Raw genomic sequence first — 14,482 nt, forward strand, 5'->3', positions numbered from 1 at the left:
GGACATGCCCTCCCCATCAGAAATCCGCAGCCTGCAGACCTTGAAGGGGGGCAAGCTTGAAGAGCAGATAGCCACCAATCTGAGAGAGGCCATGTGGGACCACTTTGTCCATAATCTGCAGTCTCGCCTTCATACAGTTAGCGCCAATTAGTACAACCTCTGAGTCAATTAATCTTCAGGGGAGGGGCTAGGGGATTGAAGACATTTCTGGCAGTGGCGCTCTTCTCCCAACCTGACCAGATCTTACTCCAAGAAAACATGTTATGCTTCCAACTCCAGAACTCAGAGAAGCAGGGTTTTGCACCTTGACAGTCTGGGAAAAGCTTATCTTATTGCCCAGCAGTGAGTGTGCTTAAAAGTTATGGAAGAGACGGGCTCCTCCTGCTGGGGTATTACATGTGACAGGACAAGAAGGCCACAGAGAGTCTAAGAATGGTTGTCTTAGCTAGATGGAGTAAGTGGGAAAGTGCTAAGTACCATGGATTCATTGACAGGAGCTCAATAAATGCATGTTGACTTTCAATTTCCATGGCACTTTACCTTTATAAAGCATTTTTACATACAAGTCCTTTCCTAGCCCTCATGACAATGCTTTGAGGAGGTTCTATTATCTACATTTTACAGATGGGAAGCCTGACGTTCAGAGACCATGAAATGCTTGCCCTCAGGCACGGCAGGACAGTCTGCCCTTCTATCAAGGCCCCCATCCAGCTTTGGCACCTGCTATCTTGCCGCCATTCTGCAGCACCCCCCCAACTCCCGTGCCCCACCCCCCTCAGCTCCAGGAATAAGAGTCTTCACCTTCCAGCGTGTTCCTGCGGCCATCGGCACCAATGATGACGTCAAACTCAAAGTCTGACAGAGAGTGGTCCGCAGGGAGAAATTCTGCCCGCCAGCCGATCTCTGCCAGAACAGAAAAATGATTTGAGTTGGCAGAGAAAGGTGGGAGGTCCCTTCAGTATTGGCCAGGGAAAAAGGGGATAATATCACTAGGTAGAGGCACCGCAGGCAGAGCTGCCAGAGGAAAGATCCAGAGTTATCCTAAATCACACCCTCATCTGGAGTCCTTCTGGCTTTAATAGCAGTTCAATCCAGGACAAGGTAAACCAGCAGCGCCCACCCCATGCCTGATTTAACTGGTTTCTCTAAAGGCTGGGAGTCTATCCTCAATGATTCTCAGGCCAGTCTCACTTGAACCCTGTTTGTCTCAGTGTATTCTACCATGTTCTCTTCATAGTCCCCTCTATTCCTCCTTGCCCTCCTATTACCAACCAGACCTGAAGGACGTGCTAGGTGTCATGAAACCAGTTTGGCTTCCCACTTCATTATGCTCGAAATGTTCTGATGGGCAACACACAGCCTTCGATGAGAACATTTCCAGGTAACACCTTGCTGGTCACCCAGAATTGGGTCTGAGAAAGGCGAAGGGCACACGCATCTCTGGAAGTTCACTAACAGATGCTGTCTTGCTACAAAAGCCACGGAAGGCCTCTCCTCCATTCTGAAATATTCTGGGCGGAGGACAGGAGAGGTCAGAGTTGTAACGAGCCCGCGAAGCTCTGAGGTCTCTGACATGAAGCTGCCCAAACCACAAGCCCTGCCCAGGCAGCAGCAGCTTTCAATAAGAAATAAGCTGCAGAGGCATCATGAACAAACTCTGACCACGGTGTGTGTGACTTCAGCATTTACATAAACATACTAAAAGGAAAAAGAGCAACGTGACTAAAGAAGACGACATACCCACCACGGGTGTATTTTGTGGTTTGTAAATTATGCTTCCATAAGGCTTCAGAATATTATATACCAAATAATATCATGAGCACTTATTTCATATTTGCTCTAGAAGCTTCACGGTTTTTTTAACTGGGTTTTAAAATATCACGTGGGTACAACAAGTGTAGCCACATGTCCGTGTGTGTTCCCACGCAGCCTGGAGAGCATAGGAATGAACTTCATCAAACGACCGAATCTAGGTCTTCTATCCTAATTACCTATTACTTTGTTTGTCAAAGTACCACCTCCCAACAAGGTAACCAAATTATAGGTTTAATGACTTAATAAATCCCCTGGGAGGAGAAGAGCAAACCTAAAGTGACAGCATTGGTCAGGAAAGGTAACACATCCTCTGAAGGAATTATGCCCAACAGCTCCCGACAAGAATAACTCTTACAGGAACATTCTCTGAGAGCTGCGAATGCGATTTCCATTCCGCAATTTCTGATTTCTAGACAAAAGAGGAAGATTATACTGTACTTTGATTTTCTTGATCTTCAGGAGGCTCTAGAACCTTTACAAACTCCACGTTCACATGGATTTCAACTCCCAGCATCAAGGCCACCTTGAATAGGATGAGCTGCAACTGACGAATGCCTGTTAGAAAGGAAGGGGGAAAGAGAAGAATTATCAGTAGCAATGCTTGAGTCCTCCTGTATGCTTTATAGCATATAGTCCTCCTCTATAATTGCTGCTCAGTGGTCTCTGAGCAGAGCAGTGTTCCAGCAATGATCACGACTGAGAACTAATTATGTGCCAGCTACTCAGTGTTTTCTTGTTTAACCCTCACCATGACCCTGTGGGATAGTTATTCCCATTTCACAGATGAGAAATTGAGGCTCCGTGAGGTGAAGTGACTTGCTCAAGGTCATACAGCAGCAAAACTAGAATGTGGACCCAGATCTGCCTGATTCCAAGACTGTGCTCTAGCTTTTAGAAAATGCTATCATGATGGAGGCTCTCCCTTTCCTGCCTCCTTCCTGAGACGGGCTAGAGGTCTGACAAGTTAAAGACAGAAAGAGGAGTAGACCTAGAGAGTAATGGCCATAAGTAAAGTCAGTGATGAAATGGGTCATTTTGTGAAGGACTGAGCCTAAGCTCTTAGCCATCCAGGGTCAGCGTCAGGCGGGAAATTCTCTCCACAGAGCTGGACTTATGGGAATTCACCTTGTACCCACTCCCTAAACTCCCCTGATGAGTGTCACCACCTCGTTTCTCTACCTCGTCCCCAGCCATTCAGCACACATGGGCATGCCTCCAAATATTTTTCTGTAGAGCGAGAAACTTTCTGCAAGAGGCTGGGGCACTTGGGTGTTAGGAGGCTTCTGGGGGTGGCAATCTCAGTGAAAATCTCCTTCACAGGGGGTGGGGAAGAAGTCAGATTGCAATGGAAGGGGGCATGAATGGGACACACAGACCAAGTCTACACCCCCTCTTTCTACAGCAAATGCTTTGAAATAGGAAAAAGTAAAGGAAATAAGAGAAGGTAGAGGGGCAGTGAGGTAAGGGGCAGGAACCCGGGAGGGAGCAGAGTGGAGCTGAGCCTCAGACATGGGGTGAGGGGAGGGAACAGGTACTCAGGTGGAGGCCAGTGCAGGAGGACGGAGAGGGGCTGGGGCTGGGAGTGCCCCCCAGTGGCTTCTCCTCCCCAGAGCACAGGAGGAAGGCCATCTGCTCAGAAGGAGGAGGCTGTGGTGGAGGTTTGGAGCACGTGGGAGCTGGAGGTAGATGCTGACATGGGACAGTTGGGAACTGCTGAGCCGTGCTGGGGGGCGAGGGCAAAGCCTGGGCTGCAGACCAGGGTTGGTATGAAACGAAGCCAGTCAGCTGGGGCTTAAAGAAGCCAATGCCCCTCACGCCTGGAAACAGGCATAGGCAGCGGCCTGGCCTCTCCTCATCATTTCAAGGTTCCTAATTGATCTTGTTCCAGCACATGGGAGGTGTTCAATAAATTCTCCCTGTCTCCCTTCCCACAGGCTATGGAACTGCTCTTGACAACAAGTGCCCTGAATGTCAGAATCTCAGATCCAGACTCTTGCCAGTGTTTCTGCATACCGGGATTTTTCTGAGAACTAGGGGTTAAATGGGAGCCCCATCAGTGGGGGCAGAGAGGGGCTCCCAGCCAGCAGGGAAGGCAGCCCAACAGATGGGGGTGGTGCTCTGGTGCCCAGCTCTGCCTCTCAGGAGCGCCTGATGGGAAAGTGGTGCTCAATGTTGTAGTTCCGAATTGGGCACTAACATACATTCTTCTGTGGGTGGTAGAGAATATCCCAAAAGCTGACACTGCAGCCTTCTGGGCAAACCCAAATTTCTTTCCAATGGACTCCTGGAATTTTCTCATGCCAGAGAGGGAATAAAATCTGGGGCCTCTGCTGATAGGTTCCCCTGTATCCATGACTAAATTACATCCTATGTGGCTGCCCACCTTCTCCAGTCATTCCTCTGAGCCCCACGCCCTTTCCTGTGGTTCCTGTCTGCATGAGAACACGGCTCGCAGGGCTCTCCTCCCACTCACAGGTTGGGAGACTGCAGCTCTGACATCTGAAGCTGGGGACCCTGCTGCCTCTTGCCCACTGCACACCAATGGATGCAAAACATTTCCTGAGTACCTACTACCTGCCAGGCACAGTGATAGGCACATCACAAACTTGACCTCACTTGATTCTCTCAGCGGTCCTGGGAGGCAGGCATTCATCCCATGTATGGGAGACAAAACTTGAGGCCTGCAGAAGGTAAGGAATTTGACCCAACTCCCACAGCAAATGGGCAAGACAGATTTGGGGCCCAGATTTGTCCAAGCCCTTGAACTCTCCCCACAGTGTTAACCTCCCTGACTTTTATGGGACACAGTTTTCTATACGAAATGGCTAAAGACCTCCTCCCTGCTCAGCCCAAGAGGGAAGTCTGTTCTCCCACAGCCTGTCTGCACAGATCTTGCCTGGAGACCCAGGCTGGAGTAACACAGAGCAGAAGGGCCTCGGTGCTCCCCAGAGCATACTCGGCGTGCAGGGCTGGCCCAGGGCCTGAAATCCATGTTTTCTGCTCCCCACTCCTTGTCTGGGTGAACCCCTGTCATGATGCCCTCTCTCTTTTTAGAACTCAAGGCAACTTGGTTCAGGGCCTGTCAATTGTGTCATTCCTCTGTTCTAAAACCTCGGTTTCCCCCAGAACTGGCAGCACAACATCCAAGAGGCGCTCGACACCCTGGCCCATTTCATGGTTTTGTGTGCCTCCCTCATCAGAACTCCTCCAGCAAGTCTGACAGCTCTGTTAACGCGCAGTTTATTCCTGACAAAATCTCGGTGAGCCGTCTGAGAGGGCAGACCGTGCTACCTACCTCTGATTCTATTTCCCATATTTCATCCATTCATCCAACAGAAGTTGACTGAGCACCTACCATGTGTCGAGCGCTCTTCTATGCCCTGGAGACACTCTGGGGAACAAGGCACACCGCAGGCCCCGACCTCATGGTGCTTCCCTGGGCCTACGCAGCACAGGGCCAGCATAAGGCACAAAGCAGGCCCTTCACGAAATGTCTGCCGGCTGAATGTATGGATCCCCCAGGGACATGTAAGCTGGAACATCCTGGAAACTCCTCAATGTGGAGAGATGTGCCCCACCCAGGGTCAGCCCTCTGAACGGGGTGCCATCACTGGCTCTACTCACTGATGTGGTCGATGGAGCCAGCGCAGAACTTTCCATAGAACTTCTTGGCTCCCAGGCCCCGCAGGTCATGGATGGTGAAAGGCCAGAGGTGCAGCACATTGTTCCTGGAGAAGGTGTCCCTCTTCTCCACCACAACCACTTTGGCCCCCAGGTAGGCAAGTTCAATGGCAGTGCGCAAACCACATGGTCCTCCCCCAATGATGAGACACTGCAGAGGCAAGAGAGGAGAGAGACATTCAGTGGCCTCTAGCACTGTGGACCCCTCGTCAACAGCTAACGGGTCCCCTCAAATCAACCAGCAAGTACAAACCAAGCACCCGTTAGGATCTGCCACTCATCCACCCAAGGTACCTTACCTGTGGGCCTAACCAGGCACCGTGCCAAACCCTGGAAGGGATATAGAGGTACAGGGACCGGGGGGAGGCACAGAAAGATACACTTGAGGTTCTGAGCCAGACTAACCTGGGCTTAAACCCCAGCTCTGGCATTTGACCTCTTAGCTTCCTCATCTGTGAATGGGTCTACTACTCTTTCCTCATAGAATTAGCGAAAATAAGACTGCTTTTAAAAGCTTATGGTGCATCACCGTGACCTTAGATTAGGCAATGGTTTCTTAGATGTGATACCAAAAGCACAAGCAACAAAAGGAAAAGGCGAGAAATTGGACTTCATTCCTAAAATCTTTTGTGCTTCAAAGGCCCCCATAAGAAAGTGAAAAGATAGCCCACAGGGCGCCTGGGTGGCTCAGTTGGTTAAGCGACTGCCTTCGGCTCAGGTCATGATCCTGGAGTCCCGGGATCGAGTCCCGCATCGGGCTCCCTGCTCGGCGGGGAGTCTGCTTCTCCCTCTGGCCCTCCCCCCTCTCATGTGCTCTCTCTCATTCTCTCTCTCTCAAATAAATAAATAAAAATCTTAAAAAAAAAAAAAAAAAGATAGCCCACAGATGGGAGAAAATAGCTGCAAATCATAAATTGGATAAGGGACTAGTATCCAAAATATGCAAAGAATTTAACAACCTAATAATAAAAAAAGACAACACAATTAAGGAACAGGCAGATAACCTGAATAAAAATTTTTTCAAATAAGATATACAAGCGGCCAAAAGGCACATGAAAAGATGCTCAGCACATGAAAAGATGGCTCATTGGCCATCAAGGAAATGCAAATCAAAGCCACAATGAAATACCACTTCATAACCACTAGGGTGACTATAATCAAAAAGACAGATAGGGGCGCCTGGGTGGCTCAGTTGGTTAAGCGACTGCCTTCGGCTCAGGTCATGATCCCAGGGTCCTGGGATCGAGACCCGCATCGGGCTCCCCGCTCAGCGGGGAGCCTGCTTCTCCCTCTGACCCTCTCCTCTCTCATGCTGTTTCTCTCTCGCTCGCTCTCTAATAAATAAATAAATAAAATCTTTAAAAAAAAAAAAAGACAGATAAAAATAAGTGTTGGCAAAGATGTGGAGAAATTGGAACCCATGTAAAATGGTACAGATGCTTTGGAACAGTTTGGCAGTTCCTCAAAAAGCTAAACATAGAGTTGCCATGTGAGCCAGCAATTGTATTCCTATGCATAAGCCCAGGAGAAATGAAAACATATGTCCACACAGAGACGTGTACATGAATGTGCATGGCAGCATTATTCATTATAGCCAAGAAAAATAGAAACAACTGAAATGTCCATTAATTGATGAACACACAAACGGTGGTATATCCATACAATGGATTATTCAACTCTAAAAAGGAATGAAGTACTGAGATATAGATGAACCTTGAAAACATCATGCTAAATGAAAGACACCAGACACAAAGGGACATAGAGGGTATGATTCCATTTACATAAAATGTCCAGAATAGGCAAATTCATGGAGACAGAAAGTAGATTAGTGGTTGCCAGGGGAGGGGGCAGGGGAGTGGGAAAGGTTTCTTTTTATGGCGATATTTTAGAATCCAGTAGTTGTGGTGGTTGTACAACTTTGTGAATATATTAAAACCACTGAATTCTATACTTTAAAAGGGTGGTATGTGAATTATATCTTTATAAACTTGTATGAGAAGAAAAAGCACATGTTATGGAGTTTGGTACACACTAGTGTAGATGCTCTCATTCTTGTCACTGAGACCCAGTGCCTGTCTTCTAGGGACTCTCTGTCTAGTGGCAAACTCAGACTTGTGGGATAAGAAACCAGAACTCTTTGTGGTTGGTTCTATTAGGGGCACAGGCGAGGAAACGCTGACCCTCCTGATAAGCTGGAAAAGACTTCACAGAGCAGGTCTTTAACAATGATCACCATCACCACCATCCTCACCATCACCACCGCCACCATCCTCATCCTCACCATCACCACCGTCCTCATCCTTACCATCACCATCTCCACCATCCTCATCCTCACCCTCACCGTCACCAGAGTCTGCACCTGTTGAACACTTACTACATGCCAGACACTCAGTTCATGTGCGCCATGTGTTTTAGCTCTTAGTCCTCACAACACATAGGAGAGGAAGAAACTATTGTTATACTCATTTCACAGATGGGAAAACTGAGGCACAACACAGCTAGGTAATGGGCCCCTGGTTTCCCAGATCCAGAGGGACAGAACCAGGATGCAGACCCAGGTGGTCTTACTCTAGGGCCTGTCATGCTGTACTATTACTTCTGTCCTACTTCTGACAGGAATAAAAAGAAGAAAGAACATTTCAGCAGAGGGCTCACCCATTCAAAAAGAAAGAAGTTCCAGGTGGATGGAGAGGAGGATACTTTGGGAGAAGCGAAAGGAAGGAGAGGAAAGAGATGAGATTCAGTCTGGAGCCAGATGCTGAAGGTCCTAAACACCAAGTGAAGGAGTATGACCTTGGTCCTGCAGACACTGGGGCCATGGGGAGCAGAGGCGACAAAACCAGATTCTATACAGGTCCCACACTCAGTCCGAAGAAGGACAAGGGTCCTTCCCCAAGGAAGCTACAGCCCTATTAGGAGAGAAGGGACAGCACGGAATGACCTAACCGGTTGTTCTGGGCAAAGCCCTTCTATTTAAACAAAGTCACCAGCACCGTGTAAAGACAGAGGGAAACGACACTGTTCTGGCTGAGAGAGTCAGAGACCCCTGTGCTGCACCCGCCCTACCCCCAGGCAGCCCCTGCAGCACCTTCAAGAGGCCAGAGTCCCCCTGGGGCAGGGTCTAGATCCCTGAGGATACCCCAGCAAGGCAACAGGGAAGGAGACCTGTACCCACACCACACTGTTCAACATTGCAGAGGCATCTGGGAACTTCCCCTCTGCTCAGGATCAAACCTTATCTTTAAAAAATGCATTTCCCTTCCCCTAGCAAATATTCCATCATCCAGTTATCACTCCTCTGGGGCCTCTGCGGTCTCCAAGGGAAAGTACAAACAAGCATATCAGAAACTCCCACACCACAATCAGTGTGGCTTACTGGCTGGAACCTTCCAGGGAGTTTGTGGAAACCCCATTAGGGGAAATGAAGTCACTGCTGAGATACAGCTCACTCCAGAGATGTCGGGGAGCGGGTATGCAAATCCTTTTGCCTCCTTTCTGGTTGGAGCAGACAGGGGAGGACCACTCCTTATCTCACACCCCAAACAGCTCCTCTGGCTTGACATAGCCAGACCATGACGGGCATTTCAAAGGAAGATTCCAAGCCCTGACACTCTGAGGTTGCCTTTGGGGTTAAGCCTGGATTCAGTGCATTTCTTTGCAGTTAGTGCATCTTTTCCTGTTTGCTGAGTCCTGTCACTCCAGGGCCAGGGATGGTGCGGGGGTGGGAGGATGTTGGGGGAAGAAGGGCAGGAAGAGAAGGAGGGGGAGCTGTCCTGCATCCTTCTGTCCACCAGGCCTGACCCCGCACTGCTCCCGGAGCAAGGCAGGAGCTCCCTTTCCCACCCGTTGGGGGGCTGCAGGGCAGTCTTCATGCTGACAGTAGCCAGCACACTGTTCCCCACCCTCCCAGCTGAACCTGAAACCCCACCGGTGAAAGCTCAGTTTTCCCACCACTATGGGCCCAGCACATACTCTGGGCCTGAAATTTCAGAGACGCCAGTCACACTCTAATCTCAAGTCAAAGCAAATACCTAATTATACAAAGGGAGAAAATTCGGTGCAGATGTTATCAAGACAGGCTTGCTGGCAGGGGCCAGGCCAGCTCCTCTCAGAACACACTTGTTATGATTAACCTGGGAACTCAGAATTCTGAGCAGATGCCGAAAACTACAGCTGCCAGGGGCCTGGGCAGAGGACAGGAGAGAAGGCGGCCGCCCCCAGTGTGCCCACAGGTGATGCTCTGGATGGTGGGCTCGGCGCAAACAGACCACAGGTGCAAAGGGTTGTGATAACTCAACCTGAAAAAACTCTCCTCATTTCCCATACCCGTCTGGGCTCTCACTGCTGAGGATTTGTTGTCAAGGGAAGAAAACTTTTCATTAAAACTCAGCCTGGAGGCATTCCTTGAGCCCCAAATTACACTGTATATTCCGTCCACAGGTTCTGTCCTTAATGCTACCCCAGAACTCAGCTCTGCGTGTTATAATAACCCGCATCTGTTTCCCAGGCCAGCGGGAGTGATCCTCAAAAGCTGTCCCCCTGTCCTCCGCACTTCTGTATGCTCAGAGCCCAGTACCCAGCCCGGCACACGGGAAGCCTCAGTAAACAGCTGATGGATGAATGAACTTCCCACACCCTCCCTGCCCACCCAGTTCTGGCTCTCCGTCAGTCACTGGGATGTTCAGCTCATGTCAGCCAGGGTTTATGTCTGCATTTCCCACCCAGAAGGGGGGGAGCTGGAGTCTGCCAAGGCCACCAGCATCACGGACGTCAGCAGATCAGTGTGCTCAGGCGACATAAATTTATGACCCAGTGGGGAGTGGGGCAGATCCAACACCAGCAGGAAGTCCAGTGTATAGATAAGCTTGGTGGTGCTCAGGCCTCTGCGTTCATGGAGAGACAAACACCACATGGAAATATCAAGGGGTGGGAAGAGGGGACAAGAGGACTAGCCCACAGTCAAAGGCACAGATGGTGGGTCAGGCCCGCGGCTGGGGCAGCCTCGGTCACGCAGGGCTCTTGCGCCACCCAGGAGGAGCCCCACAAGCGCTCCCCACTTCTTGATGACCTGGTGCAGATTCCAATCCACAAGTGGGTGGGTGTCCTGGGACTGTGCCAAGAATGTGAAAGGTATTCCGTCCCCAGAGGGAAACCCCAAGGGGACCAGGGGCTAAGCCAGGGGTTAGCGGTCTGGAGACTTGATTTCCGCTCCTCAACTCTGCCTCCAGTTTCCTGGGGAGCTGTGTGTGCAGACGTCCCTGGGGGTGGGGTGCAGAGAGCCAGCACCTGCAGGCAGTGGGCAGACCAAGTCCTGCCGTTCGCTAGTGGGCCGGCCCGACGCTCAGCACCTTGTTGAAGAGGAGGATTATAGTATGTAAACTGTATCATGCCCAGAACTTTCTAGGTGCCAGGCGCCATCCCAGTCACATCATGTATCGCGTCCTGCCCACGGCCCTCTGCGGTCAGCGTCATCATCACCTCCGCTTTTAAATGAGCGAACTAAGGACCAGGAGAAGTTCAGCTGCCTGCTCTGGGTGCCCTTATTATCCCCGTTTTTGAGCAAAAAAACAGGGGCAAAAGAGAGTAAGAAATTCAGGTCAGCCCCATGATGAGGAAGTGGTCAAGTCTGGATACAAATGGAAGCCATGTGGGTCCCAGGCGTGTGCTCTGAACTGCGTGTCTGATGGACAGTAAAGCAGACCTCCAGGTGCCGTCGGGGAGAAGTGCTTCCCGGCCCGGGGCATGTCTCGGCCTGCGGTATGGAGCTGGGCTGCAGGCTGGGTGCACGGGGCTGCTGCACAGAGGGCCTAAGCCGGCGTCTGGGCCGAGCCTCTTGTGCTGCCCTGGGGTGGACATTTACAGGCCAGACGGAGCTAGAGCTCATGCATGTCCAGGAAGCACTTCGGCAGGTGCCATGACCGTGAGGGTTCGGCCACGGGCGGTGCAAGCCTCCTCCAGTGCCTCTGGCACGCAGGCAGCCCTGGCAGCGAGCCGAGCCCTGTGAGGTCGCGCATGGTGTCATCTCCCTGCTAGAATGCTGAGCTGCATGCTGAGCTAGAGGCTGGCTCCCCAGGGCAGTGCTCTGGTTCCCAGTGTGGCTTCCCAGCATCATGGGCTTTTCGGACGAGCTGCTCATCTGAAGCCAGGCAGGAAGGCCCTGACTGCTAGTGGGTTACCACGACTGCAAACAGCTCATTTCAGAATCCCAGGACGGAGGCTTATCCCGATAGTAGGTGCCACCCACATGCTAGTACAGGGGGCGTACGGCAGGGGCCGGCCTCATATCCCTACCCCACGGGGCAGCACCAAGTGGAGAGACGCAGCCACTGAAGTTTCTAGCCGGGGAGGAGTCTCTGAGGCCGGGTGGGCAGACAGGGGCTCTTCCTGGGGATTTCAAGGGCCACTCTGGGCAGGGAGCGAAATCTCCTAGGACTGGACAGGGCCCTGCCCCGCTCCCGACTCTCCTGTATCTGGGTCACCCCAGTTATTCCTGAGTAACAATTAACACCACTTACTGACTTCAGAAATTTACACAAAGGAAAAGGAAAAAGATATCCTGTTCTCCCTGCCTGCTCTCAAAAAAAGAATACAAATCCCTCTGAGAAACATTCCATTCCTCCCTGTCCTTCCCTTCCAGCTTGAGCCAGTGCTCCGAGGAGCAACTGTACCCAGTGGCCACAGGGGCTGGGTTTTCACAGACAGTTTCATTTATACACATTCTGCCCCTCGGCCTGGTGAGTTCGCTGGTATTGGACCCCTGGTCTGAAGTTCTAAGTGCGACCCTCAGGGCTGTGCTTCCTGCCACCGGATGCTGTGGATACCTCACGGTATCTCCCCACCCAGGCATGAGTTCCCTAAAGTCAGGGCATGCGTGTCAGCCCCCGCCCAGCCCCCTCTGGCAGGGGAGAACAGGATTCCTCCCTCTGCAGATGACAAAGTGCTGAATCAATGGCACCAGCTCCGCTCAGTCCCGCCTTTGTTTGGTACCTGGACCTCCCATACTGGGAAGAGCAATAGTGATCAGAGTGTTCATAACAGCGGTAATAAAAATCAGAGCCCGCGCTTACTACCTGCTTACGACGTGCAAGAGCTGTGCTGAGCCCTTTGTAAGAAACGCATCTCAATTCATTCCTACAGAAACCCTGAGTTAGCCAGAAACTCTGGCTTCCTGGACATGCATGAGCTCTAGCTCCGTCCGGCCTGTAAATGTCCACCCCAGGGCAGCACAAGAGGCTCGGCCCAGACGCCGGCTTAGGCCCTCTGTGCAGCGGCCCCGTGCACCCAGGGATCATACTCATCGCCGTCTGGCAGCTGAGAAAACTGGAGTTTGGGAAGCTTATAGGACTTGTCTAGGGTCACAGAACTAGAGTGGGAGCTAACCTGTGACCCCAGAGTGCACGCTTGAAATCACAAGCCTCGATATCCACTCATCCAGGGCTTATGGGGGTGCTAGGTGGTAGAGGATTAACATGTCCCTTCCTCCACTGGGACATGTAAGAACCCCTGAGCAAGATAGGGCTGGTATTCCCAAGCCTCAGAGACTGGCTGGCTCGGACCAGGGAAAAAATACAACAGAGACCACAAAAGCTGGATTGTTTCAAGATTGCTTGTGATGACTGCAGAAGCTTGCTGGAGGGACAGACTGGAGACTCTGGTAAGAAAGACCCCTCTAGAAGAAGGCTCACGAGTGGAAACCCAAGGCCAAGGATGTGGAGACAGAAGAGATGGCACACTAAGGTCTGGACCAGAAAGAGGGTTTGGAGGGAGTGGGGAGCCCTCCTTCTACCCTTTTCCCCTCCCCCAAAAGAGCAGAAAGGGCCTTCTAAAGTCAGATCATTCACTCCCAGCTCACAACCTCTAGTGTTTAGTGTCTAGTGAGCACACAGAGCTCAAAATCAGACCTTATCATGGCCTTGGGCCCTACATGACCCTCCCCTCCAATTTTTCCTGTCTTCTGCTCCGACCACATTTCCCTCCCTCTCTGCACTCCAGCCATAATGGCCTAAGTACACACCAGGGCTTTTTCATTTGCTTTGCCCCCTATCTGGAACACCACCCCCATTATATACATAATATATAAAATAAACATTATATAAAATAAAAAATATTTATTTTCTGATACAAAAAAGGGAATCTATTGCAGCAAATATATAGGCTTAGTTTTATTTTCCTTCATATTAACATCCAGCTTTCCAAACAGCATTTTAAATACTGATAAATATTTCCAGGTCTACTTGTATATTTTTCCATTACAGGCTGTTTTTTTCTCTTTGTAATCTAGTAGCTTTACAATGTTTTCTTTGCAACATTTTCCCAAAGGTTTTCAAATGTAACAGAAAAGTTGAAATAATTTTAGTGAACAACCAAGTACCTACCACCTAGATTCCATAATTACATTTTACTCTCCTTACTTTATCACATATTTATTTGTCTTCTGTCCCTCTACCCATTCATCAACTTATCTTATTTTTTTGGTGCATTCCAACTAAATTGCAGAATCAGTACGTTTCCTCCCAAATACTTGAGGATGAATATCACTGACTGGAGTTCAAGACTTGGTTTTTGTTTGTTTTTTTAAGATAAAATTTACATACGATGAAATGTGCTAATCTTAAACATATCCATTTGAGGTGACAAATTACACTCTATATTTTGCTTCCTGGAGCATGGGTTTCTCCCTGTCAGTGGTCTTTCTTCCTGAGAGTTTTTGTCCCCTCTGGTGCTGGTATCTTGGTGCATGCAGTTATCAGCCAGAAGATTCTAGTCAAGGGGCAGGGTCGGGGGCCAAGCACCCGGCTGTCTTGGCTCCCTCTTCTCCCTCAGGAAAACAGAAGTCCCAGGCCCTTCCAAGACCCCAAAAAAAGGGGTGTGGAGGAATCTCACATTCCTTGAGGAGGAACAGGGGAAGGAGCCTTCTGAGATGGGCTGAGGCCAGATATATTCAAAGCTAAGAAATGTCCAGCCAGTTACAATCCATATGTGGGGA

General features: G+C 50.3%; 1 protein-coding gene across 3 annotated transcripts in view; it reads right to left on the reverse strand.

Annotated features, from left to right (window-relative positions):
• Nucleotides 1-14,482, reverse strand: part of MICAL2 (microtubule associated monooxygenase, calponin and LIM domain containing 2) — a 137,478-nt gene that overhangs the window by 49,522 nt on the left and 73,474 nt on the right. For all 3 annotated transcript variants that reach the window (XM_034995503.1, XM_034995502.1, XM_034995505.1), the window contains exons 3-5: nucleotides 5,440-5,647; nucleotides 2,254-2,370; nucleotides 802-903 (exon numbers count right to left, since the gene is read on the reverse strand). In XM_034995503.1, coding sequence (XP_034851394.1) covers nucleotides 802-903; nucleotides 2,254-2,370; nucleotides 5,440-5,647 — 427 coding nt within the window. The remainder of the gene's footprint in view (nucleotides 1-801; nucleotides 904-2,253; nucleotides 2,371-5,439; nucleotides 5,648-14,482) is intronic.

Source organism: Mirounga leonina, unplaced genomic scaffold, assembly GCF_011800145.1.
Source record: "Mirounga leonina isolate KUSES-001 unplaced genomic scaffold, KU_Mleo_1.0 Mir_92, whole genome shotgun sequence".
NCBI lineage: Eukaryota > Metazoa > Chordata > Mammalia > Carnivora > Phocidae > Mirounga > Mirounga leonina.